This window comes from Triplophysa dalaica, chromosome 4, assembly GCF_015846415.1.
Source record: "Triplophysa dalaica isolate WHDGS20190420 chromosome 4, ASM1584641v1, whole genome shotgun sequence".
Taxonomy (NCBI): domain Eukaryota; kingdom Metazoa; phylum Chordata; class Actinopteri; order Cypriniformes; family Nemacheilidae; genus Triplophysa; species Triplophysa dalaica.
In genome coordinates, this window is record NC_079545.1 from 11,387,679 (window position 1) to 11,412,447 (window position 24,769).

The window sequence follows — 24,769 nt, forward strand, 5'->3', positions numbered from 1 at the left end:
TTAAGAAATATGTTACAGCCTATAAGTTTACAGGGCGATCAAGTACAGTATGCTAACTATAGATTCATGCTACGTGAATGTTTTCCACGTTGACTTTACATATTTAGTTGGTTCACAAGGTTTTCTAAGATAAAACGATTTAAGCTTCTAAACTAAGAAGTTAGAATGTGTCTACATAGACGCCCTAACGCTTGTGTCTAACGTTACAGGTTTCCTCAAAGTGGGCGGTGAGAAACCAGAACGCCACATCTCTCCAAACTTTCCCTCCTATTATCTCCAGTCTGAACTGGAAAGATGAAGTGCTTTTAAGTTAGTCGAAGTGCGGTACGGATTCCTTCCCATCCGATGAATGAAAGCGCGGATTTGACCTCTCGACAAATTCAACATTCAGATTCATCAAAAAAAAGAAACTGCGGGAAACTTTCATTTGTGCAGGTGAGGTGCTTTACTCTTGTGACAGAAACTGCACTCATTTGTATTAGCGAAAAGCAAGCTTTAGTGTATTTAGTAGAAGTAACATTATGCGAAAGCTTACGTTCTTGATTTACTGGTCCATCCCTAAATGTTCAGATTAAAATCTCTCTGTACTGTATGTTTTTATTAGACTTAGTTTTAAACCGCTTCCTCTTCCTATTTCACTTGATATCTCCAAATCGGAGTGTTGTTTGTATACACACGGAGTGTGTTTGCCATGCACAGATCTGCTATGTAAGATTATTCTTTCTCTCATTTCGCAAAATTGGGATCTTTACAGTCATTGCATGAGATCACAACTGTGACTGAACTGTCATCAGGAACCGGCTCTGGAAACTCTTTGGATAACTTTTTTTCCCACAACCTCATGCACAGACACCAGTTAGTACAGCTGTTCAACTCCTTAGAGACTTTGTGACATTTAGAAGGAAGTCTAAATCTTCCTCTGGGGTCATCTTTCATTTCCAACTCTTATCTAGAAGTGATATAATTGTCTTTTTCCATCTGTTTTATTTCACTTAAGCTCAGTTTTTTTGCGTGCTCTGATGCGCCATCCAGTTCCCAAATCGATGGACTCCAATGTTACCATTGGTTATCAAAACCCCTTCAACGTTCTGCTTTCACTCTTTCTTGTGATAATGGTGTGTATTGGAGTGAAGTCTTATTGGAGTCAGGTCAGATCCGCTTCTGTAGACAGTATTTGTATAATGCTTGCCAGGCCAGGGCCAGCGACGGTGACAGTGGGGGTTTGTGTTAGATTTTCCACCACCCCGCTTAAGCAAACATGGACAAACGGAAACCTCCACACCAAGCAGAGCACATTTTAGGGAAATATGGACCAAGCTCTCGTTGAGAGTCGAGTCTTGTTAACTTGCGTAAGAGAATGTTTGTAATGTAAGAGATTCAAGAGAATAGGTTCAGTGTATATATGTTTGTGATTCATCAGAGGACACTACTAGAGATGTCATGCTTTTGGAACGTCTCAGACGTGTCTGAACAGGACCTGTGCTGGTTAATCATGGAGATGAGCTCCGTTGTATAGACCTGGGAAAAGAGTGGCCCGGAAGCAGACCAGATTGCCATTTTACGGGCTTGTGTTTAAAATAACGGAAAAATGTCAAATTTTCATTTTCTCACCCTCATGTTGTTCCCAACATTCTACTGTATTGCAGAATCATACGCTACTCATTTACCTATAATCAAAACATGATTTTGATGTCATCTATATATGTTTTGAAGCTGTATTGACGGAGTGGCTGGTTCCAAAAAAACAAATAAATAAAATATGTATAAGTAGCATTCTTTAAAAATCTGATTTTGAAATGATTCAAGTAAACAATGAAAGTAAAGTGATTTATTACTTTAAGCATTAAACGCAACATCGGCACTGGTGGTTCTATGATGTCGTCATTGGTTTATCATTGTTGCCTCAAATTCAGGAGTTAAGATTTGGTAATTGGATGGACAGGAATTTCCCCTTGAACTGGGAGAGAATGGGAGAGAGGCACTGTGAGTCAACGTGTTCTCTGGGAAATGAGGGAATCAGTTTATTATTGGAATAAAATCCCACAATGCATTGAAGCGTGTGAACAATGGGTTTAGAGTAGGTGTATATTAGTTAGGTGGGATGGGGGTTTTCAGAATGAAAAAAGTTCTGTGTTTTTCTTTAGCTGTTTGAAGTCTCTTTTTTTCAAAACGTTGGACATTTTCAGAATCAGAATCAGATGGAGCTTTATTGCCAATTTTGTTTACAAACACAATGAATTTGATTTGGCAACAGGAGCTTAGTGCAGAAGAAAGTGTACACCTTGTGCAAATATACATTAAGATAGAAAAAAATAGAAATGAAATAAAAACAATATTGCACTTATACAAAAAGTGAAAAAATATAGACAAAATCATTTTTTAAAAAGAGTGTACAGATGTTTTATTTACAGGTTTAACCTATTGTTTCTTGCAATGTACAGTTTCCAAATGCTATGTGCAATTGTGTGAAACGTGCAACAAATATTACTTACTTGCCTAAAAAAGTAATCAGCACAAAGAGAAAATGTGAATTATGCATATTAAATGTTTTAGATTCATAGTACTTCTGCAGTTTACTTCTCAAAAACTTTTGGCTGCTATGGTAATCACACATATAACAATTGAAACTGAAATCACATACTGTGAGAGTACGTACTGAATTTGAATAAGTACCTGCTAATCGGCCGTTAAAACAGTATGTTCTATGTTGTATGAGTGGGAGTAGTATGAATACATTTCGAACATACTGCGTTCACTATGTTTTATTGTCATGTGACCCTTAAGCTCTTTGAGCTATTACGTTTATACAACAACGTACTGGTGAGTGTTGATAAAAACATTATTTAGTCACGAGAAATTCATTTATTGGGACTATGTTTTTGATTTACTTTTGAAATTTGACTGTTGATCAGCTCCTGTGACATCATGGGATAGAAAAGTGTCCATCCGATCCACATTCGCGAATCTTGGCGGAAGTAGTAAACCATATTTCTCGCTTACTGTTTTGTGCATACTGCTTTTGGGACATATAGTTTTGCCTACTATATTGTATGGAAGTAGGCGATTTCGGACACGATTTATAGTGGGTACGGAAAGTATTCAGACCCCCTTAAATTTTTCACTCTTTGTTATATTGCAGCCATTTGCTAAAATCATTTGAGTTCATTTTCCTCATTAATGTACACACAGCACCCCATATTGACAGAAAAACACAGAATTGTTGACATTTTTGCAGATTTATTAAAAAAGAAAAACTGAAATATAACATGGTCCTAAGTATTCAGACCCTTTGCTGTGACGCTCATATATTTAACTCAGGTGCTGTCCATTTCTTCTGATCATCCTTGAGATGGTTCTACACCTTCATTTGAGTCCAGTTTTGTTTGATTATACTGATTGGACTTGATAAGGAAAGCCACACTCCTGTCTATATAAGACCTTACAGCTCACAGTGCATGTCAGAGCAAATGAGAATCATGAGGTCAAAGGAACTGACTGAAGAGCTCAGAGACAGAATTGTGGCAAGGCACAGATCTGGCCAAGGTTACAAAAAAATTCTGCTGCACTTAAGGTTCCTAAGAGCACAGTTGCCTCCATAATCCTTAAATGGAAGACGTTTGGGACGACTAGAACCCTTCCTAGAGCTGGCCGTCTGGCCAAACTGAGCTATCGGGGGAGAAGAGCCTTGGTGAGAGAGGTAAAGAAGAACCCAAAGATCACTGTGGCTGAGCTCCAGAGATGCATTCGGGAGATGGGAGAAACTTGTAGAAAGTCAACCATCACTGCAGCCCTTCACCAGTCGGGGCTTTATGGCACAGTGGCCCGACGGAAGGCTCTCCTTAGTGCAAGATGCATGAAATCCCGCATGGAGTTTGCTAAAAAACACCAGAAGGACTCCAAGATGGTGACAAATAAGATTCTCTGGTCTGATGAGACCAAGATAGAACTTTTTGGCCTTAATTCTTAGCGTTAAGTGTGTAGAAAACCAGGCACTGCTCATCACCTGTCCAATACAGTCCCAACAGTGAAGCATGGTGGTGTCAGCATCATGCTGTGGGGGTGTTTTTCAGCTGCAGGGACAGGGCGACTGGTTGCAATCGAGGGAAAGATGAATGCGGCCAAGTACAGGGATATGCTGGACGAAAACCTTCTCCAGAGTGCTCAGGACCTCAGACTGGGCCGAAGGTTTACCTTCCAACAAGACAATGACCCTAAGCACACAGCTAAAATAACGAAGGAGTGGCTTCACAACAACTCCGTGACTATTCTTGAATGGCCCAGCCAGAGCCCTGACTTAAACCCAATTGAGCATCTCTGGAGAGACCTAAAAATATTTGTCCACCAATGTTTGCCATCCAACCTGACAGAACTGGAGAGGATCTGCAAGGAGGAAAGGCAGAGGATCCCCAAATCCAGGTGTGAAAAACTTGTTGCATCTTTCCCAAAAAGAAAGTCCTGGCTGTATTAAATCAAAAGGGTGCTTTGAGAAAGAGACCTGAGGAATCCTGAGGTTAATCCAGAATTTGGGAAACAATTATAATCTGAACCTAAAAATGGGCAGGGTTGGAATCAAGAAACCAGGATAAGCAAACCACAGTTACACCGTAACACAGCAGAGCCTTGTTTTAACATGGGTTTTTATTATTTTCTTCTGCTCTGTTTTGGCACCTGTAGGCACTGACGCTTCTCTGCTCTCCTGAGGAGAAATCTGTTATTTGGAAAACAGCACGCAACATACAAGACAATGAGTGAAGTAAGTACTATATATTCTTAACTAGTAATAGTTCTGTATCCATTATTGTTTGCAGCTGACACTGCAAAGTGTAAATGTGCTGTGTGTAATATTTAGTATGATCCCCTGCCAGAATTGCAATATCATATACATAACATGTCTTTCTTACATAATGAATGTAATGTTTTTATTGCCTAGAAATGGCTATTTCTACCTACATACACTTCTATCTTCCATGTCCCGTTCCATGGAATTCAGCATGTTATTTCTACTGTAGCCCTTAACTAGGGGTTGGCAACCCGTGGCACTCGAGCCGCATGTGGCTCTTCTGCCCCCCTGCTGTGGCTCCCTGCGGTCTTTATAAGGCCCAGTTTATGCCTTGTAATTAGATGTGATTTGGTCGATCGGTTCACAAGCGTACGAAAGAGGCACGTTTGCACCTGCTGCTGTAATCTGTCTATTTTGTTCACCTTTTCTTCAAGAAATATCTGTAAAAGCATACAAATTACAGCAGGGTGAATGGCTGGTTAAATGTATTTGCTTTTTCATGAATTTAATTTGAATAACAGACGAAATAAGTGCATGCAATGTACATATTAGAGTGGCTGGAGATGACAGAAAAAAACATACAGAGAGCAGCGGTTTTATTTCTGATTTGACAGATGAGAGACAGCGCCGAACACTGTGCTAGAAATGGAATGGTAAGGAAACATTCGGCTTAGTACGTTTTTCGTCTTTAAACCAAAGCTGGCTCTTTTGGTTGCAATGGTTGCTGACCAATGTCCTAAACGGACAAACTGCCCAACAGAGCAGAACATTTACGAATGTCGTAAATACCTAACCTCCTCCGGCAAAGAAGTGAAAACGCAACAAGAACTTTGTCTTTGAGAGCTGCCGTAGTGCTTTGAAAGGGAAGGGGAGGAGGGAGCCGTTGGTTGCAGTTCGCGACCTCAACACTAGATGCCGCTATGATCTCCACTTTGCTCCTTTAAGGGACTCTGATATGACATTTTATCTACACAGAACTATAGTCATTTTAGGCAAAGTGGCATACTTTTGTACAGCTTTTATATGGTATTAAACAGAATGTAGACATTGCACGGATCTTATAAAGATAGATTTAATTCAAATCAATGTGTGAATATATTGCTTGCATTTTGATGGTTAGTAGAGATTATTATACATCTACTCATTTGGCAGATGCTTTTACCCAAAGCTACTGAAAAAAAAGGTTTTGAAAAGCAGTTTGGCAAATAAGACCCTGGTACGACTAGAACCCTCAGCTCCAAACACTGATGCCTAAATAACCATTAGGCCTCTTTGCTTCATTTTTTAAGTTTAAACTAAACAGCGTTAATCTGTGAATATCTGTATATTTACAAATGACTACTGGTAGAATGTGCCATTTTATGTTAGATATCTTTAGCAGCATGTGAACATTGCCAATGATGCAACAAAATTGTTTCCAGACCAGGCAAAAATTGACTACAAGACTAAATGGCTCTAAACTGTACGCCTTCAGTAGCATGTTTGGTATCGATTTTTTTGTTGATGCCAACTCTTACGCATAACCAGCTTGAGATTCAATGAAAAGAAAGATCACACTTTACATTTACGCATTTGGCAGATACTTTATCCAAAGGGACTTACATTGTATTATCCTATACATTTATACATGGGTATTTGCAATCCCTGTCGCAATCCGGAACGAACCCACAACCTTGCGTTGTTAACGCAAGGCTCTTACCGCTGAGCTACAGGAAAGCTACAGAGAACAATTAATACCATATTAATAGGTCATTTGACACAGGTCTAGTTTAGTGTTGCTTAGTTTGACTGGCTTTACCAACATGGTGAAATTATATAATTATTTATTATAGTGTTAGCACTAAAATGCATCTCAACAGAATTATTTCTTAGATTAACACATTTCCATTATATTTATTATTGTTTGTTTAATGTCATGTTTTCTTTACAGTTGATTTTACAGAATTCAAATAAGAAAAGACTAATAAATACATTTGACCTGTACTTAACACACCATATTCAAGCCATATGATGTTTCTTGTCCTCTAAATCTCTCTTGATTTTCAACCAGGGTTTCAATGCTGCCACTCTTCTTAAGCGCTGTCGTCTGGCTACAACAGAGTCAAACTCAATCTCCTCGCCTCCTGGGACTGCTGCCCAGGACTCAGAGGGTAAGGACTCTTCGGCAGATGGAGATCCCAATTTTCCCATGTCTTCTCTTGCCGAACTACTGGAGAATGAGGACGGATCACCGCCATCCCAGGATTCGCCGCAGGATCCAGGACGACCAGGGCAAAATCTTGACTTGAAGCAGAACATGCGGATAAGGTTCCCTGGAGCCTTTAAAAAGGGGGTTCCTAATCCCATGGACCTCCTGGAGTCCACCATCTCTGAGTATCCAGTGGCACCTGGACCAAAGAAGGCACCTATGGATTCTCTGTTTGACTACGGCACATATAGGGAGGTCAACAATCAGAAGAAACGCAGAAAGAAGCTACCACGGGGGTGAGAGATGATAGCTTGTTTAGACATGCATACACAGTATGAAAATATGATATATATATCCAGCTACACAGTAGTTCAAAATATGTTTTTCCTTTACATCTTATCCGAAATAAGTGTCATGGCATCCTTTACTTTATGTTTAACTTGACCTTGAAGAATGTTAAAACGGATACATACATTGTTTACTGAATGACACAGTGCAGACCTTGTAGCTGTGGTGATAGATATAGCCATAGATTGTTACGATTTGTATATGTTATGTTCTGTGCGACAGACAGTCTACAAATGATTGAATTCTATTGTGAATATGCACTGTAGGGAATTTTAATGTCCGCCGTTGTTTCCATGCATGCTTTTGGAACAATGTTTATGCTAGAATTGGTTAGACAGCTTACATCCCCAGTATATTATAGAGAGCTTTGGACTATTATTGTACATGACATACAGTAAGTTCAGTCTGGGGAACTTCAAGTCAGTTAGAGTGGTTCATTGAAACAGCCGTTTAAACATTGTGCATTAAAAAAAATTCAGGATTGTCACATCCATAACGCTACATGTTCCTCATAAATGGACACATGAAATGAATAAAAAGTTTTTATGTTCTATAAAGGGGCATCCCTTCTCCATTCACTGGGTATTATTGCTTCACAATTGTGCATTTTATTTTGTAGAAATCCTACAAAGTTTATCGTTTCCCAAAAAACTTGTCCTTTTTTTTGTCACATTCATGTTTATTTCCCTTTTTTTAAATATATTTTTTTCATAGACTGACATTTTCAGATTTTTTGACTATCAACAAGGGTTCAGTTAAATATTAACAGATGGTTCAATATAATCGTAACAAATTCGTTCTCTGAGCATTTTTATGTTACGTCAATAAGGCAAAATGTCACGTCCATAACGCTGGAATTGCCCAAGTACAGTACTTTGAAGTCAGTAGTCTTGAACTTTTTCTAAAACTTGAAATGAAAATGAATGCGGTTGTTGGTTTGGAACACATTTGCCCCGTTTTACAAACAAGGCTTAAGCCTAGTCCCAGACTAAAATACAAGTTTGAGATGTCTTAACTGAAAATAACTTGTCCTTAATAATAATCCTTAAAGTGTGTATTCACACTAGCAAAGGTTTTGCTACGGCATTTTTATATAATCTACTTGATTATCATAATTTAACTAAGGCCAAGTCCTGGTTTAAGATAAACCCTGTCTGTGAAACCAGGCAGTTAAGATTTATCTGAAGATAATGTACATTTATTATATTCACCCCCACAGGAAGGCAGAGATTGAGATGTCATGTGATGAGGGATCCCCAGAGCCCGCAGTTCCGATCGTCTTCAACCGCGGGCTGCTGTTTGATGCTGTATCGCGAGCAGACCCGAGAGCTCTGGACGGTCTCTTGCCATATCTACAGACGCAAGAAAAGAGGCTCACGGATGAAGAGTTCAAAGGTGCATTCTGGGAAGGGTTTAGTCTGTGAGCTAGGTTCCAGCAAAGTTCAGTGAGGTATATGGCAGTAGAGTTTGTGTGTTTTGGGTGTGTCTTTTAATTTTGGGTTTGCTGCCCCAAATATGGTACTCACTGAAATATATATAAGTTTAATTAAATCTCTTTTTTAAATTATATTAATTATTTTCTTACAAAGATCAAAAATATAACCCAAACTTTTAGGAGTTTCTTTAGAGGAATGAGAAGAATGTTTTCACTGATCTTTTCCCAAACAATAAAAATAAATGGTGACTGAGGCTATCGATACCTACATATTACATAACAAAGAAGAAAAGAGATTCTTGTAAACATAAAAAGAGGGTTGTTTTGTATTAAGTAATCTAGCAATACCCAAAATTGGTCATTTTTATATTTAGTAATGCTTAAATCTATTAATTATATAGTCAAAAACACTCCTGTTTTAAACTGATCTGGGTCATGTCCCTATTATTCTTTGTTACCTTATCTTTATTTCCTCATGTTTGAGATTTTTTTTTGACTGATATTGTGCCTATTTCATGTAACTGAGGACATGTATGAATTTGGTGTGACACTGTGAGGTGGACTCCAAACCCTTCTTCCTGTTTCAAAGACTCAAATAAACTTTTAACAGAGAGCAGTAAGAAATCGCAGCAAACTGTCACAAATAGAAAGTGAAAAATTCAGGAGGGATCAGAGACGGATAACTAAGTTTCTCAAGCCAAATGTAGACACAGGAAGAGGTCCCACTTGACCCCTCGCCTGAATGAAACGGATTAAGTTTAGAAACTGGAAGAGCAATACTTTTTTAATCAACGTATTAAAGGGACAGTTCATCCAAAAATAGAAATTCTGTCATCATTTACTCGCCCTAAATCTGAATAAATGTCTTTGTTCTGATGAACACCGAGAAAGATTTTTGGAAGAATGCTTGTAACCAAACAGTTCTTTGCCACCATTGACTACAATTAATGTAGTCAAAAGTGCCCCAGAAGTGTTTGCTTTCCTACCTTCTTCAAAATATCGTCTTTTGTGTCCAACTGAACAAACAAATGTACTAAGCAAATTATCTTACTTTGGTAGTCAATGGTGGCCCAGAACTGTTACAAGCATTCTTCCAAATATCTATCTCTGTGTTAATTGGAACAAAGACATTTCTACAGATTGGGAACAACTCGAAGGCGAGTAAATGAAGACTGATTTTTCATTTTTGGGTGAACAGTTCCTTCAAGAAACCACTCTGAACTGTATAGCAACACCCTGGTAACCACTGTGTTTAAAGTATTTTTTAAATATCTTGTAATCTGTTGTTAACAGATTATCTTTATTGTATTTCTTTTAGAGCCTTCTACTGGAAAAACATGTTTACCAAAAGCTCTGCTGAACCTACAGAATGGACAGAATGACACCATCCCTGTTTTAGTGGACATTGCGGAACAGACAGGAAACCTGCGAGAGTTCATCAACACGCCTTTCAGAGATGTATATTACAGAGGTGATGCGTTCAACACTTAACACACAAACCAGATTCTCAGCTCGTAGCCAGAGCTTGAAGTTTGGTCAAATGTGGAGTTTCACATTTGTGCTTCTGACTGAACTCAGTGTTAAAGAAGTTTCCTCTGAGCTGACGTTCAATTGCCTGTAGTCTCCACCCTGAGCAGCACAAAGAGTCCTTACAAACGCGGTTCCTCTGTGGCCTGTCTGTGTTAAGGACTGGACGCAAGCCTTTTAATTTCGACAGTGCCACACCCGTTGTAATATTACGCAACTTTTCCTTGCCTTCAGATGAATTAATGTTGAGAAAACAGATGTCAGACCTTTTGCCTGGGTAAAAGCAGGTGCTGAGACATTGATCGTTGGCGCCCACATGAATGACATCCTTTTGTGACACAAGCTGGTCTTGCGTCTGGTCGCTCTTCTCCCCATCTCTATTTCTGTTTCAATGAAAATAGAAAGCATAAATGCCGAAATGATCAAATATATGCGATATGGCCAAAGACTCAGAATATTATTATTATAGAATTATTCAAAATAGCCTAAACCAAATATTTATGATTAAGTATTTGTCAGATTTGTGATGTGAAGTATGATAGCATTTCAATTTTTTCTTTTACATTTTATATTGGGAAGTAACATGTCTTGAAATACACACTAGACATAATGCAGACTTTGTGTAGTCTATCTTTCTTTTAAATGTCCACAGGATGCAGTCGCTCACAAATCGGTTCCATTAGTTTGGCTGTGTTGCTTCCAGACCTCGAGGCAGGAAAGTGTATATGTCAGACTACGTCTGCCTGTCTATAGATTTCCCTTTTCAAGACACAAAGCCAAAACACATACAAATGAACTAAACAACTAAAATTAAGTCAAGATCATCCCCATTGTTCTCGGGACAGTTAAGTAAAACAGTTCTCTTGAGTCAGGCTTTCTTTAACATCTATTCGTTTGTAATCAAATTGAATGATGTAATAGTGTTAACAATGTTAGTTAAACATTAGTCTGTTTGTATACATTTTAGAAAATCAAAAATCTTTTATCTTTTAATAAAGGAACAAGGTGGACCCACTTTGCTCAGCAGTGGCCACTGGTTTACAGATGATTTCTGCGTGTTGTTCATACACGCGAAGGTAGTAGTAAGTACATATGACATTATCATTTAGTTTATGCACACAGGGCGCTGTTTTATTCAAACAAATTACATACACGGGTCATTACTAAACATCAGTGTGAACAGTCGCCGCAGAAAGATCTAATATATGCAAAAGTCAAAGCTGAAACATTTAACAAAAATCTCCTCTACAGTATTGTAAGAAAGTTACGATCTCTATATTAAAACTCAAAGCACACAAAAACATATCCAAGGTCTATCTACTTATTTTCATGTTGCTTTACTTCCTCTGTAAGATACGTTTACAGTATCTAATAATATTGTGCTGTTTTCTGCTGTTCTGTGAGATAAGATATAGATATTGTTTTTCCTGTAATGAGACAGAACGGTTTGTTTAATCATGGTGATCAGTTCATTTTAAGTTGTTGGTACAGGCATCTTTATTCAGAATTAAATGTGACATGTCTACAGGTCAAACTGCACTGCATATTGCTATAGAGCGCCGATGCAAACCGTATGTGGAGCTTCTGGTGGAGAAAGAGGCCGATGTTTATGCCCAGGCAAGAGGACGATTCTTCCAGCCTAGAGAAGAGGGTGGATATTTCTACTTTGGTAAGTTTGTTGATAATAGTTTTGATTTTGTTGAATGTTTGAGTAATTATTGTTTGAGAACAATCTTTTTTAAATGTGCTTTTTTTTGTTATATTCATGTTTTTTTTCTATTGTGAGAAGATTTTGCACTTCATATCAAAAGCACATCCAGTCCATTACTAACATTTTTATAAACTAGTTTGAGACATCTGGTTTAATAATAAGAGACTAACCTCATTACAACACTCATTCCTGGCTTTCATCCCAAAGCTATGTGTGGGAAGCTCCCTTTCCCGTTTTATCAGCTATTTGCCTTAATTTTTTCAAAAACTTTGATGCTATAAAGACAAACATTTTATTTTATTTCAGGAGGAGTAGCCTTGCTTACATGGGTTTGTCCAAGAATAACCAATATTTGGGCACATGATATTTTGTAAAACCAAACTATTCCCATGGAAACATCAGGCGATTTTATTTTTTCCTTATGGGTTGGCAAAAGTGAGGAGTACTACACAATTTGTGCTTTCATAAAATGTTTAGCTGTGAGCAAAACTGTTTGTGGAGCTTTGAAGAACATCAACAAGACGTTACGTCATAAATAAAACAAGTGTGGCGGTAAGCGAGTTAAAGGAGCCTCTGTTTGCAACAGAAAACATTCAAAGGCCACCTACCTGAACATCTTCTGCCCTCTGTTGATAAGAGTATGTTACTACAGCTCTTTCAGCAAGCAGCAATTATTGGGGTCAGACAAGGTCCAGCAAGTTCAGACAAATAAGTAAAAGTACCTGATTTGGAAAGTATAAAAGAACAGACGCTCTGAACTCTATAACAGATTTAACATTAACAAAGTATCCATTTCATTCAGAGGTTTACTGTGGGTGTAGCGCCCTCTATTGACATATTTCAGCATGCTTCCACAGAATCTATACTGTCCTGTATAAAAGGTTTTCTCATGGACATTGAGCTCACATGATGCAGACCAATTTGTTATTATTGGCCCCACCAAAGATTATATTTGCTCATGTGACTGCTATTTGACTACCAATGTTTTTTTGTCAACACTGTCTTTGGACGATATATGCCACAAATCATGTGAATCCAGGCCTACAGTCCCTTTCGATAAGCTTGTAGTAAAATTCATAGTATGTGAGACCAGTTTAAAAGCTTCTGAATTTTTTTTTATGTGTGTCCCTAGATCGTTGCTAAATACAAAATGTCATGTAAATCAGAAGCGTCGTACAGGAGGAAATATTAGAAATATTACAATAAAGAAATAAAAACACAGTGCGTTGCTCATAATGTCATGGGTTCAGTCCACAGGAAACATAAAACATGTTCCTTTAATGCGCTGTAGGACCTTTATGCATAAATGTAAATGGGTACATTGGGAACAACAGTTACAAACCATGCCTCACTACACCTGTATTTTAAGTGTGATTCATTGGCCAAAAAAAGAAGATACAAAAGTGAAAAAGATATTAATGTATTCTTTAAAACAACATTTCTATAGGTATCATGATGATATTGTTATTCTGAATTTCTTTTGACATGATTATCATGTAGTAAAATCTGAAATTGTGACAACTATATATGGAAAGCAAACTGTTTAGGACTCAAAACATTTTTAATAAGTAAAATTTGTTTCTGGCCTACATTTTTCTTATATATTTTTTGAAGAAGCAAAATTCAATTAGAAAATAAAATGGTTCAAGACTTTACTTGATCCTTCGTGCTGGAGTTTTATGTCAATAGTACAGAAAACAATTACGATTCTCTGAACAAAGAAATTTTAATTCCCTTTTTAATGCTCCTGAACCTCATTTACATCCGCTCATTTTAAATCACAAAACAAGACGTCTGCTGTGGAGCTGATTGAAAGGTGCAAAACTATTTTAATATAATCCAGGGATGACAGAACAGGATTATCTTTTCTGGTGTCCTGCCAGGAGTCTCCATCTCTCCTTTATTCACCTGTAAATGATTTTCATTTGTATTAGACACGGCTGTCAGCGTTTAATCCCCTCTGATCTGAGCGCGAAGCTTCTCGGTGACGTGATCTCAAACCCAAGCTCGCTGACAGCTAATGTGATTTAGCAGTCACGCTAACCGCTCTCTGAGCGCATGCAAATCAATGAGAGCGAAGCGTTTCTATAAGAAGTGACATGAAAATAATCTGTCACCCCTGGCAACAGCTCACTCTCAACTTGCTGTTTGGTTTTCCTGTTTGCCAAGAGTTCTCGTGAGACGACCAATAATTGAGTACTGGATACCAATGGTGACATTTAGATCAAAGCACTTTTGTTATGCGAGCCCTGCGCAAGAGTGATTGATTTTAGTGTGTAATTGTATTTTCTCATTGTGGTATTTAGTTAGGGAAACTAGGGAAATGATGGATTAAAGGAACATCTGGAGGATGGGGTCTAATAGCTTGACAGAAATCTCAAAAAAGGAACCCTTACATAATTAAATATATGGGAAAATATAAGACAATATATTTCATAACACATTTCAATATTAGAACCAAGTGCTTATATCATATTTTGTATTCCAAATTCCTGCTGCAATTCCTATTGTATTGTTAACATTGCATTATGCTATTTGTTACCCTGGACCACAAGACCAGTCATAATTCCCATGGGTGTGGAGAATGTGAAGCTGACGACTGACGTCATGCCCTATGTTTCATGTTGCAGTGGTGCCGCCATCTTGGGAGGATCTTACGCCACTGCTACTATTGTTTTGATATGTACAGTTACTTGTTTTGTTTGATAAATGGAGAAATCGAAGGAACCGTGGGCTTTTCCTGAATGACTCTGCGTAATGCTATTGCAGTTTTTAACACCGCAAGACTGACCTACCATAGTTATTGTAACGAGCAAGACGGGACGAGAGCCGTGAGGGAATATCTTTGAACACTTAAATCAAAGATACTCCAGGCAACCCCATGTAATGCTGTCTACAGATGCGCTCTTGCAAGTAATTCCAAGCAGTTCTCAAAATCAGTTCACACACAATAAAACACCTTTTAGAACTCGCAGAATAACTCGAACACTTTCTCTTTGAACTGCTGCCGTCTAGTCAGCTTTTCAGAGCACTGAGCAGCAAAACAGCCAAACATAGGAAAAGTTTCTTCCTGCAGGCCATCTCTTGAACAGTTAAATATTCTACTGTGCAATAAAAACACGTAAATACACAACTATATACTCATATTTATTATACATATGTCGTTGATATAATATTCAGCTATCCACATTCCCCTGCATAACTTGTATATAACACCATATAGTTTGTATAAAGCACATTTGTGCATACAATATACTGTCTATTGTCGTTTTTGTCAAATGTGTATTGTCTTTCAGATAATTATTTTTTTATGTTTTGTTACCAGTTTCTATCACTTTTTTTTAAAGTATGTGCACTTGAATCTTCTGTCACTAAGACAAAATCCTTGTGTGTCCAAGCACACTTGGCAATAAAGCTCTTTCTGATTCTGATTTATACAAACACGCAGTTCCGGCTGTAAAAGCGCTGTTTTTCAGAGAAACCTCGCAGCTCAAGCTTTAGTCTAATACAGCTTTTCTAACTCTTTCACTTTATATGAATTAAGTTCTAAATTAAGTATACACCTTATAATTTTATATATATATATGATTTAAAGTACATAACTATTATCCTAACACCGTGTCTCCACCGGAGGCTTCGACAAGCGCGATGCAACATGACAACAAGCTTGTTCTTAATGAGTTTGTTGCGTGTTACCGCGCCGCATCCAGTGTGGACAAAATTTGAAATTATAATGGGCTCAAATGCGTTTCTAATGTCGTGTCTGGTGTTGACACGGTGTAAGATAAAACACATTTAATCATTTTGTCTTAGAGAGAGAGCGAGGTGTTCTTTCATTCAAATTTGTGCGGACGCATGCTTAGTAAATGAGACCCAATCTATAGGTCAAAATGATCAAGTTTTCTTTTAAGCCAAATATCATTAGGATTTTATGTTCCACGAAGATATTTTGTCAATTTTCTACGGTAAATATATAAAACTTGCAGTAAAAAATCCAGTAAAATCGCAAACAAAAATTGCAGGAAACACGCCTACAAACGTCGCTCACTTCTGCCCGCTTTATAGGAATTACTCACTCAAGTTTGGTATCTATGTAAAGCTGAATTTCCGCTTTCGGGTTCATCTACTCTCCACAACATCATTAAAGTGTTAAGCCAATAGAGAGCGTTAAAGGTCTAGAGTGGGACTTATAGCGTCCACTAGCGGTGAGTTTGAGACATTGCAACCCCTCCCTTTCAAAACACGATGGTGGCCACCACAGTACAAAAAGATGTCGTCGGCAATTCAATTTTTGTAGGCCCGCTCTGTATGATAATAGAAATAGCTTATTCTATTGTAATACAAACATAATGGTTCATTACGGAAGTTCTTTATACACCTCGAAGAAATTGTTTTGTATATTATATTGCATTTCTGTCAATAGATCCTCCTAAACATCCCACATTGCTGCTTTAAAACAAACCTGTTTCCTGTTAGCGACGACTACTACATTGCCTCTGGTGGACAACTTTAAAGGCGATATTCTCAATATTTACATTTTGCACCCTCAGATTCCAGATTTTCAAATAGTTTTATCTCAACAAACATACATCCACAGAAAGTTTATTTATTCAGCTTTCAGATGATGCAACCATTTTGATTTTGAAACATGTACCCCTATGATCCTAGTTGTGAACACATATATTTTCAAATAGATAATAAAATATTGACATACAATATAGCACAGCTGATCATAGTATGTTTTAGACGCTGTTCTTAAAGCAAACAAGCAGTGTTCTTTTTCGTATTTAATCCACCAACACTGACAAGCTCACATTGTTTTTCCTCAATGCTCAGGTGAGCTTCCCCTCTCCCTCGCAGCCTGTACCAACCAACCAGACATGGTGCATTACCTGACCGAGAACAGCCACAAAAAAGCAGACCTGAGAAGGCAGGACTCTAGGGGAAACAGCGTGCTGCACGCCCTGGTCCATATCGCAGACAACACCCGGGATAACACGCGATTTGTCACCAAGATGTACGACTTGCTCCTCATTAAATGCTGCAAACTCTACCCAGATTGCAACCTGGAGAATATACTTAACAATGACGGAATGTCCCCTCTCATGATGGCCGCCAAGCTGGGAAAAATCGGGGTAGGAGTCCACCTTACATCAGCCTGTGTGTTCGTTTCAGCTTTGAAAACTTACATTAGAAAACTTCAGAATGAAAAATCTGTAATCATTTACTCACCCTGTTGTCATTTTAAACCTGTGTGATTTTCTTTCTTCTGATAAACACAAAGAAGAAACTTTGTAAAATGTTGGCATTAAAGAAAACGCATTGGTTTTATAAAAAGTCAAGGGGGAGCAACTGTTTACTGTTACCAACATTTTTCTAAATATCTTCCTTTGTGTTCTGCAGAAGAAAGAAAGCCATGCAGGTTTGAAATGACAAAAGGGCATGTACATAATGACAGAACTTTCATTTTGAAGGCGAACTGTCCCTTTAATGTTTTTCTCTACAGGTGTTTCAACACATCATTCGGAGAGAGATTAAAGATGAGGAGGCCCGTCATCTCTCTCGGAAGTTTAAAGACTGGGCTTATGGACCCGTGTACTCCAATCTCTATGATCTTTCTTCTCTGGATACCTGCGGAGAGGAAGTCTCTGTTCTGGAGATACTTGTCTACAACAGCAAGATTGAGGTGAACGTGTGGTTTTTCATTTGCGACTTAAAATTTCTGATTAAAGGTTGTGTAATGTATCCTAAATGTGTGCTGATGGTTGTTAAAGGACATTTTTGGATTCAACAAAAAAAAAAAACAGCCAAATATCAATAACCAAAGAGAGTGAAACACTGAAAAGCGTGACTACCTCAGTATTGCAAACTCTCTGAAGTGTTTCATTATTTCTCCTTTCAGAATCGCCATGAGATGCTGGCAGTGGAGCCCATTAATGAGTTGCTGAGGGCCAAGTGGCAGAAATTTGCTGCCGTCACCTTCTACATCAGTGTGTTTTCCTACCTTGTCACTATGATCATCTTCACTCTTGTGGCTTACTATCGCCCATCAATTGGAAAAGTGAGTACAGTCTAGTTTTTTAAGCAAGCTCCCTCATTTCTCTCTGGGTGGTCCATCTCATTCTATTCGAATGACTGGTATTTATGTTTATTGTGCCAATACAGAGTTGATCTCTTATCATTTTGTCTCTCCACAGCCCCCTTACTCCTATAACACTACAGAGGACAAACTACGTTTGGCGGGGGAGCTCATAACATTGGCCTCTGGGCTCTTTTTCTTCATAACAAACGTAAGCCATGCCTTCACAACTACCCGATATTTCCAATACAAGATCATCCCTTTATCCTATAAGAACACTGTTGCACCCAAACTCACCTTCATACACTTTCCGATTTCCTCTGCAGTATCTTCCCTCTTCATCTATAGCGGTACATACTGTATCTTGAGCAGCGTTTCTTGGTTTTCTCCCCTGATTTTTAGATTAAGGACCTTTTCCTGAAGAAGTGCCCGGGGGTGAATTCTTTATTTATTGATGGATCCTTTCAACTGCTCTAGTAAGACATTCGGTCCCGTTCTTTGTGTGTTCCTTCACTCTCCATGTCTTTCCCTAAGGCGATTTTCTCCCCCTTTTAATTGAGCCGTCTAATTAATTCCACGACTTCGTTGGAGGCATGTTTTAATAGTTAATCTCATTGCATAAAAGCAGCGCTACTTATGCAAAGATGAGTGCAGTTTGCCAACATGTTTATGTTAATTATAATTAATACGTGGCATTTTTGAACCAGTGAGGCATTTCAAATGGAAAAAGCAAGTCTAACACGTGTAGCTTAGCAACGGAGTAAAAGATTAACTCAGTGATACACTTTCTGTAACCTTCATAGTTAACAAATGTATGAGGTTCCCAAAAACCATCATCATTTTAGTCGTCAGTATTAAGCTGATCATTAGTCAGTTTTCTTGAACACCTAGTTATTCTTTTTATTATGACTCTTCCCTTCTCTTTGATAGCTTCATCTATTCTCTGCTGGTTCTGGTATCTTCAGCGCTGTATCTGTCAGGAATCGAGGCCTACCTGTCTGTGATGGTATTTGCTTTAGCACTGGGTTGGATGAACACCCTGTATTTTACCAGAGGCTTTAAACTCACTGGAACCTACAGCATCATGATTCAGAAGGTATAACGTGCCTTATATTCAAGCACTTCATCTTTCTCCAAACAAACTATAACATTCAATCCAAGTTAGTGTTCCACTGTTATAGTCAAATAAGGTTGCGATTGTGATTCAAATGATTTTCCAGTTCTTCTGACAGCAGCTCTGACTGACTTGTTTGAAAGGGGTACATTTGGTGGCAGCTTTAACGTGTTTGAAAGCTATAAACTCAAAATAACTGAAAATATGCTGCTCTTTGATTTATACCTAATAAATTTCAATTTGCCGGCAGTTCTAAATGTAAATGTTTGATTTCTTCAAACTTTGATTCAAATTTTTCGATATTTACGTTATAATATAAAGAGGAAATAATGATTATATTTTTGATTATCGCATCTATCTGAAAATGTTTAACTTGCACTGAGGACGCATACGCGTCTTTGCATTGACTTTGTGTGTAATTTGCTCGTGCAAATCGCTTAATTCACGTTTGGTGTGAACCAGAGCCTTTGCGCATGAGAGTTTGGGCCCGGTCACACTTGCCTTTTTGCTCCATTGACTTCCATTCATACGCATTTAAACGCAAGCCCCTCGGAGGATATTTTGCATTTCAATGCGTAGCCAAGTTCAAGTTAGGTGAACGCGTGAGATTAATAGAAGATCAAAAGTCACAATGTGATCTCTCGGTTCGGAAATGTAAAAGATGGAGGAATCGCTCCTGCCCATTTTTCCAGTACCGTCCGAACGAATTTCAGATGCTCAATGTCTAGTCTGACTCTTTAGTATCACTTGTTGTATTTTCAAATTACTAGTATGAAAATGACCTCAAAGCTACTGAAAGCAACAAAACTTTCTGTAGGATGAATTTATAAAAACAGGTAACTACAGTATATTATTCTGTTTGTTATGTTGGACACATGACTCCATAGTTAAGCGTAACTAGCTGCTCCTTTTAGTGATAACTTCTGGGAACTACATCAAATCATTGTATAATGTAAATACTTGCCTGTCAGCTTCCTTTCCATATTGTAAGTCTAATTGAGATATCATTATACATAACCTTCAATTCGGATATTTTGTTCAGATTCTCATTAAAGATTTGTTCCGGTTCCTGCTGGTGTATGTGCTCTTCATGATTGGCTACGCATCAGGTATTGCTTGCAATTTTTTTTAATCTCATTTCATTAATAGGCTAGCAGCCCATATTACAAACTACCCCGTCTGCGCTGTTGAGGGTCAATATGATCCTGTTTGACCTTTAAAACTGATTTACTTTGAGCGAAAAATGAAAATAATTCAAACAAGCGCTTACCCAGTCAGTTTTTTGTACATAATAAAAAGAGAGCCACATTAGTTGATTTGCAGATAGCCATATTGTTTTAACTATGTTAAGTAATTATTGCCTCTCATCATTTCTACAGCGTTAGTTTCTCTACTGACCATCTGCCCCGACGAGGCGACCTGTAATGGTACCTGCCCCAAATACCCAGAATGCCGAGACACAAACACCTTCAGTGAATTTCTCCTGGACCTGTTTAAGCTGACCATCGGCATAGGAGAGCTGGATGACATGCTTAAAGGCGCACAGTATCCTGGTGTCTTCCTCGTACTCCTGGTCACATACATCATTCTCACCTTCGTCCTGTTACTCAACATGTTAATCGCTTTGATGGGGGAGACGGTGGGTCAGGTGTCCAAAGAGAGCAAGAAGATCTGGAAACTGCAGGTGAGAGAGATATAGATTCTTTGAATGCATGTCACTGATGGGTGGGGTTTAATAAAAGGGGGTGTGGCTAAATATGTTTGCTACTTTGTTTTGGTTTTATATCAGTGGGCAACCACTATACTGGACATCGAGCGTTCCTTTCCTGTGTGTCTGCGGAGGTCTTTCCGGGTCGGAGAGATGGTTACTTTGGGCAGGAGCTTTGATGGAACGCCAGACAAACGCTGGTGCTTCAGGTACAGCTACAACCCCTCTATCCATTATTAAATCACAGTCGAACTATTCCTATTACTTACGGTGATATGGATTTTACTTGTTCGTGTTCTAGAGTCGATGAGGTGAAGTGGTCCCATTGGAATCAAAATCTGGGCATCATAAATGAGGATCCCGGCCAGAAAGACTATTATGAACACACACAGGGAGGACGGGGCCTTCGAAGAGGTTAGTAACGTACACATATGTTAAAACACTTATTAAAAGAATCATCTAACAAACATTATTTTGCTTTATCGCAACAACAGATCGCTGGTCGACGGTCGTGCCAAGAGTGGTCGAACTGAGCAAGAACCCCCGAGATCATGTTTTAGAGATGGAGCCTCTCACAAGCCGACACAGACATAAATCAGAAAGCTAAAGCAGGACAATGATGTGTTTTATTAAAGCTGCCAATGTTTTTATTCATATGAGAACAGCCATATTTATCATTTTTAAAGTGTGAATTTTGAGACCCATGAGACACTCAGGGACAATCTCTTTTGTTGATCATGGACTGTGCAATAGATTGTATAAACCGAGAGCTTGTTTAAATTATTAAGATGCAGAAATTAGAACAAACAGTGCCTCTGATCTGGATACCGGCATCTACTGTAGTCATGTCTACCGTACTTTCTCCTGACAAGTGACAAATCTCTGCATTGTTTTATGGATAAAGTGGAAAAGGTTGCATTGTAATCAATAATCATGTCAGATTACCTCAGTGTAAAGGTGCATTGCCATAATCACAACATTCATTTTATGAAATATCATATTATAATGCTTTTGTGTTATATTGCCCAACCATAATGGAAAAGAATAATTTTTGTTTTGGATTTGGCCTTTGGCATTGTTTTGTAATTTAAAGGTCATGCAGAAACAGATGTGGCCCTCACAACAGGAGTGTACACAATGCCAGACTTCAGTAATATGCTATTTTCACCTCAGTATGCTGGCATTGGTGTGACACTGGACTTAATGAGTGTGATGTTGGTAATGACTTTAAGTGAAGGTGTTTCACATGTAATTCAGAAAAAACATGACAAGCGAGAAAGCATCCAACTTTTTACTTTCATTTTTTGTTTTATGTATTTATGATACGCTGTTTTTTTACAAAGTCTGAGACATTGTCTGTGTGCCTTTTGTCTTTTTAAAAGAAACTGACCATTTCAGTACTTATTAATTTTTTTGTGTTGTGATTTAGTGGATTAAGAATGGACTGGAATAGGGCTTTGAGATGCCTTTGTTTACAGGCCTATGGTCATTTTCAAATATCCTTTATATTTGATCTGAAGTTTTTTTAAAGCATTGACTATATTCGGTAGAAGAGGGATGTATAAGAATAGAGGGTAATATATTCTTTAGAGGAAAATGTGTCTTGGCAATATGTTAGATATTTGGTGCTGCTTTTAAGAACTATTTTTATGTCTTGTATTGACACACATGGAGTTTTTGTTCAATAAAAAGATTTGGATACACTAGCCATTTTATTTTAAAAGTATTCAGATTTATAATGATAGGTTTGGGAAAGTCTATGCCAGGGTACTGGAGAGGAGAATCCGGCCGATGGTAGAACCTCGGATTCAGGAGGAACAGTGTGGTTTTCGTCCCGGTCGTGGAACACTGGACCAGCTCTATACCCTCTCCAGGGTGCTGGAGGGTTCAGGGGAGTTTGCCCAACCAATCCACATGTGTTTTGTGGATTTGGTGAAGGCATTCGACTGTGTCCCTCGCGGCATCTTGTTGAGGGTGCTCCGGGAGTATGGGATTCGGGACCCTTTGCTAAGGGCTAACCGGTCACGGAACGACCGGAGCAGGAGCTTGGTTCGCATTGCCGGCAGTAAGCCAGACTTGTTCCCGGTACATTTCATTTATTTCATTTCATTTAGGCATTTGGCAGACGCTTTTATCCAAAGCGACTTACATTGCTTTATCCGGACTCCGGCAGGGCTGCCCTTTGTCGCCGGTTCTGTTCATAATTTTTATGGACAGAATTTCTAGGCGCAGCCAGGGGCCGGAGGGTGTCGGGTTTGGGGACCAAACGATTTCATCTCTGCTCTTTGCGGATGATGTTGTCGTGCTGGCCCCATCAGACCAATGTTTATATAGGATATAGAAAGTAATTAGTAATAAGTAACTAAATACTTTTTGGAGAGAGTCATTTGTTGATTACAGTATTGTATATGTAATTAGTAACTAATTATTAATTACTTTTTCAGAGTAACTTACCCAACACTGGTTACAATCCACACAATGTGTGAGATGAAGACAATGAAATGATCGGTGTAAAAATACTGTAAACATTTACTGCAAGGTTTGCTCACTGAAGGCATCTTTCATGGACACATAACTCAGAAATGGACACATAACTCAGAAAATGGTAAAAGTGCATGCATTTGCATAGTTTAACAATATAATGCTTAAATATATAGTTATTGTTGTGAAACCATATAACGTTTGGTTGCTGCTTTTACAACAAATACCATACTGTTCTAGCACCATGTTATTTTCGTATGATTTTGTTGGTCAACATGGTTAATTAATGTAAGAATATTAGTCATTTGCCACACAGAAGTGCTTCTCTCATTTGAAAAACCTCATTATCTTCTGCTAGATTGAGTCATTTGCATCTCATAACAGTTTCATTTTAGATCATGAATGCCTACAGGCAACTGTACCCAGATAGCACAATCCATCTGGCTTACGTCTATTTGACGTCTGCATTTACATCTGCAAGACATATGCAATACATAGTTTGCTCATCTGTAATACGTCTCGGAGAGGTCTGAACCTCTGTAATAAGTCTGCTAAAGATCTGGAGATCTGCTGTGTAAAAACATCTGCTAAACATCTTAGAAAGAGCAGCTTTACATCAATTCTAAATCATAAACATCTTACAGACATCTTCTAGATGTCTATGTGACATCTGACAGCAGACATCTCCGAGACGTATTGCAGATGAGCAAACTTTGTATTGTAGATGTCTTGCAGATGTAAATGCAGACGTCAAATAGACGTAAGCCAGTTGTATGTGTGCTATCAGGGTATTATTATAACGTGTGTAGGCCTAAAATATTTCGGGGGAATAAACGGACATTTTATTACTCACCTACATGTAATGTCAACCATTTATGTCGAAAACACACGGTGCGAAAAATATTTACACGGCGTTAATGTTAAAGGTTCCGTTTAATTCAGGACTAGTTGACCGCTTCTCAACTGTTCTAGTTTTAACCGCTAGATGACGCTAAAGCGCTGTGTGTCGTCAATACACATCAACTCCAACTAGTGCTCACCACTAAACTCGCGTCATCACTGTTCCTTCAGTGTGTGTACTTTTGATGGTGTTGGTTGTTTTTCCTTAAAAATATAATGACCGAAACTAACCCCTAGAAAAAGTAGGCTAATGTGGAGGCACAGATGGTGTTCATTGAAATGCCTTGGCAGTTAAAGTACCTCAAAAACAAACAAAAAAACCCACTAAAGTAGCCTACCTTCTGGTTTTTTAGTAGCATCTTAAAAACAGTCCGACAAGGTCACCACAAACACTTCTTTTGCGTTCCTGTAGCTCGCTGTGTAAGATGTCTGCTAAAGATATATGGGAAACATCTGCTGTGTAAAAACATCTGATAAACGTCTTAGAAACGTCAGTTT

General features: G+C 38.4%; 1 protein-coding gene across 1 annotated transcript; it reads left to right on the top strand.

The window, feature by feature from the left end:
- The first annotated feature begins 214 nt into the window (after nucleotides 1-214).
- trpv4 (transient receptor potential cation channel, subfamily V, member 4) lies at nucleotides 215-22,596 on the top strand. The gene is made up of 17 exons (XM_056747087.1): nucleotides 215-435; nucleotides 4,675-4,753; nucleotides 6,831-7,264; nucleotides 8,536-8,711; nucleotides 10,070-10,222; nucleotides 11,807-11,947; nucleotides 16,826-17,124; nucleotides 17,496-17,675; nucleotides 17,892-18,050; nucleotides 18,187-18,279; nucleotides 18,471-18,544; nucleotides 18,999-19,164; nucleotides 20,225-20,291; nucleotides 20,562-20,866; nucleotides 20,972-21,099; nucleotides 21,192-21,304; nucleotides 21,385-22,596. Exons 2-17 carry the CDS (start codon nucleotides 4,745-4,747, stop codon nucleotides 21,495-21,497), a joined length of 2,610 nt encoding a protein of 869 aa, XP_056603065.1. The 5' UTR covers nucleotides 215-435; nucleotides 4,675-4,744; the 3' UTR covers nucleotides 21,498-22,596.
- Nucleotides 22,597-24,769: the final 2,173 nt, after the last annotated feature.

Bases quoted from the DNA above. Each gene is read 5' to 3' on its own strand.
- trpv4 (XM_056747087.1), top strand. The intron at 7,265-8,535 runs GTGAGAGATGAT...TCACCCCCACAG, and splicing joins AGAAAGAAGCTACCACGGGG to GAAGGCAGAGATTGAGATGT. The intron at 20,867-20,971 runs GTGAGAGAGATA...GTTTTATATCAG, and splicing joins AGAAGATCTGGAAACTGCAG to TGGGCAACCACTATACTGGA.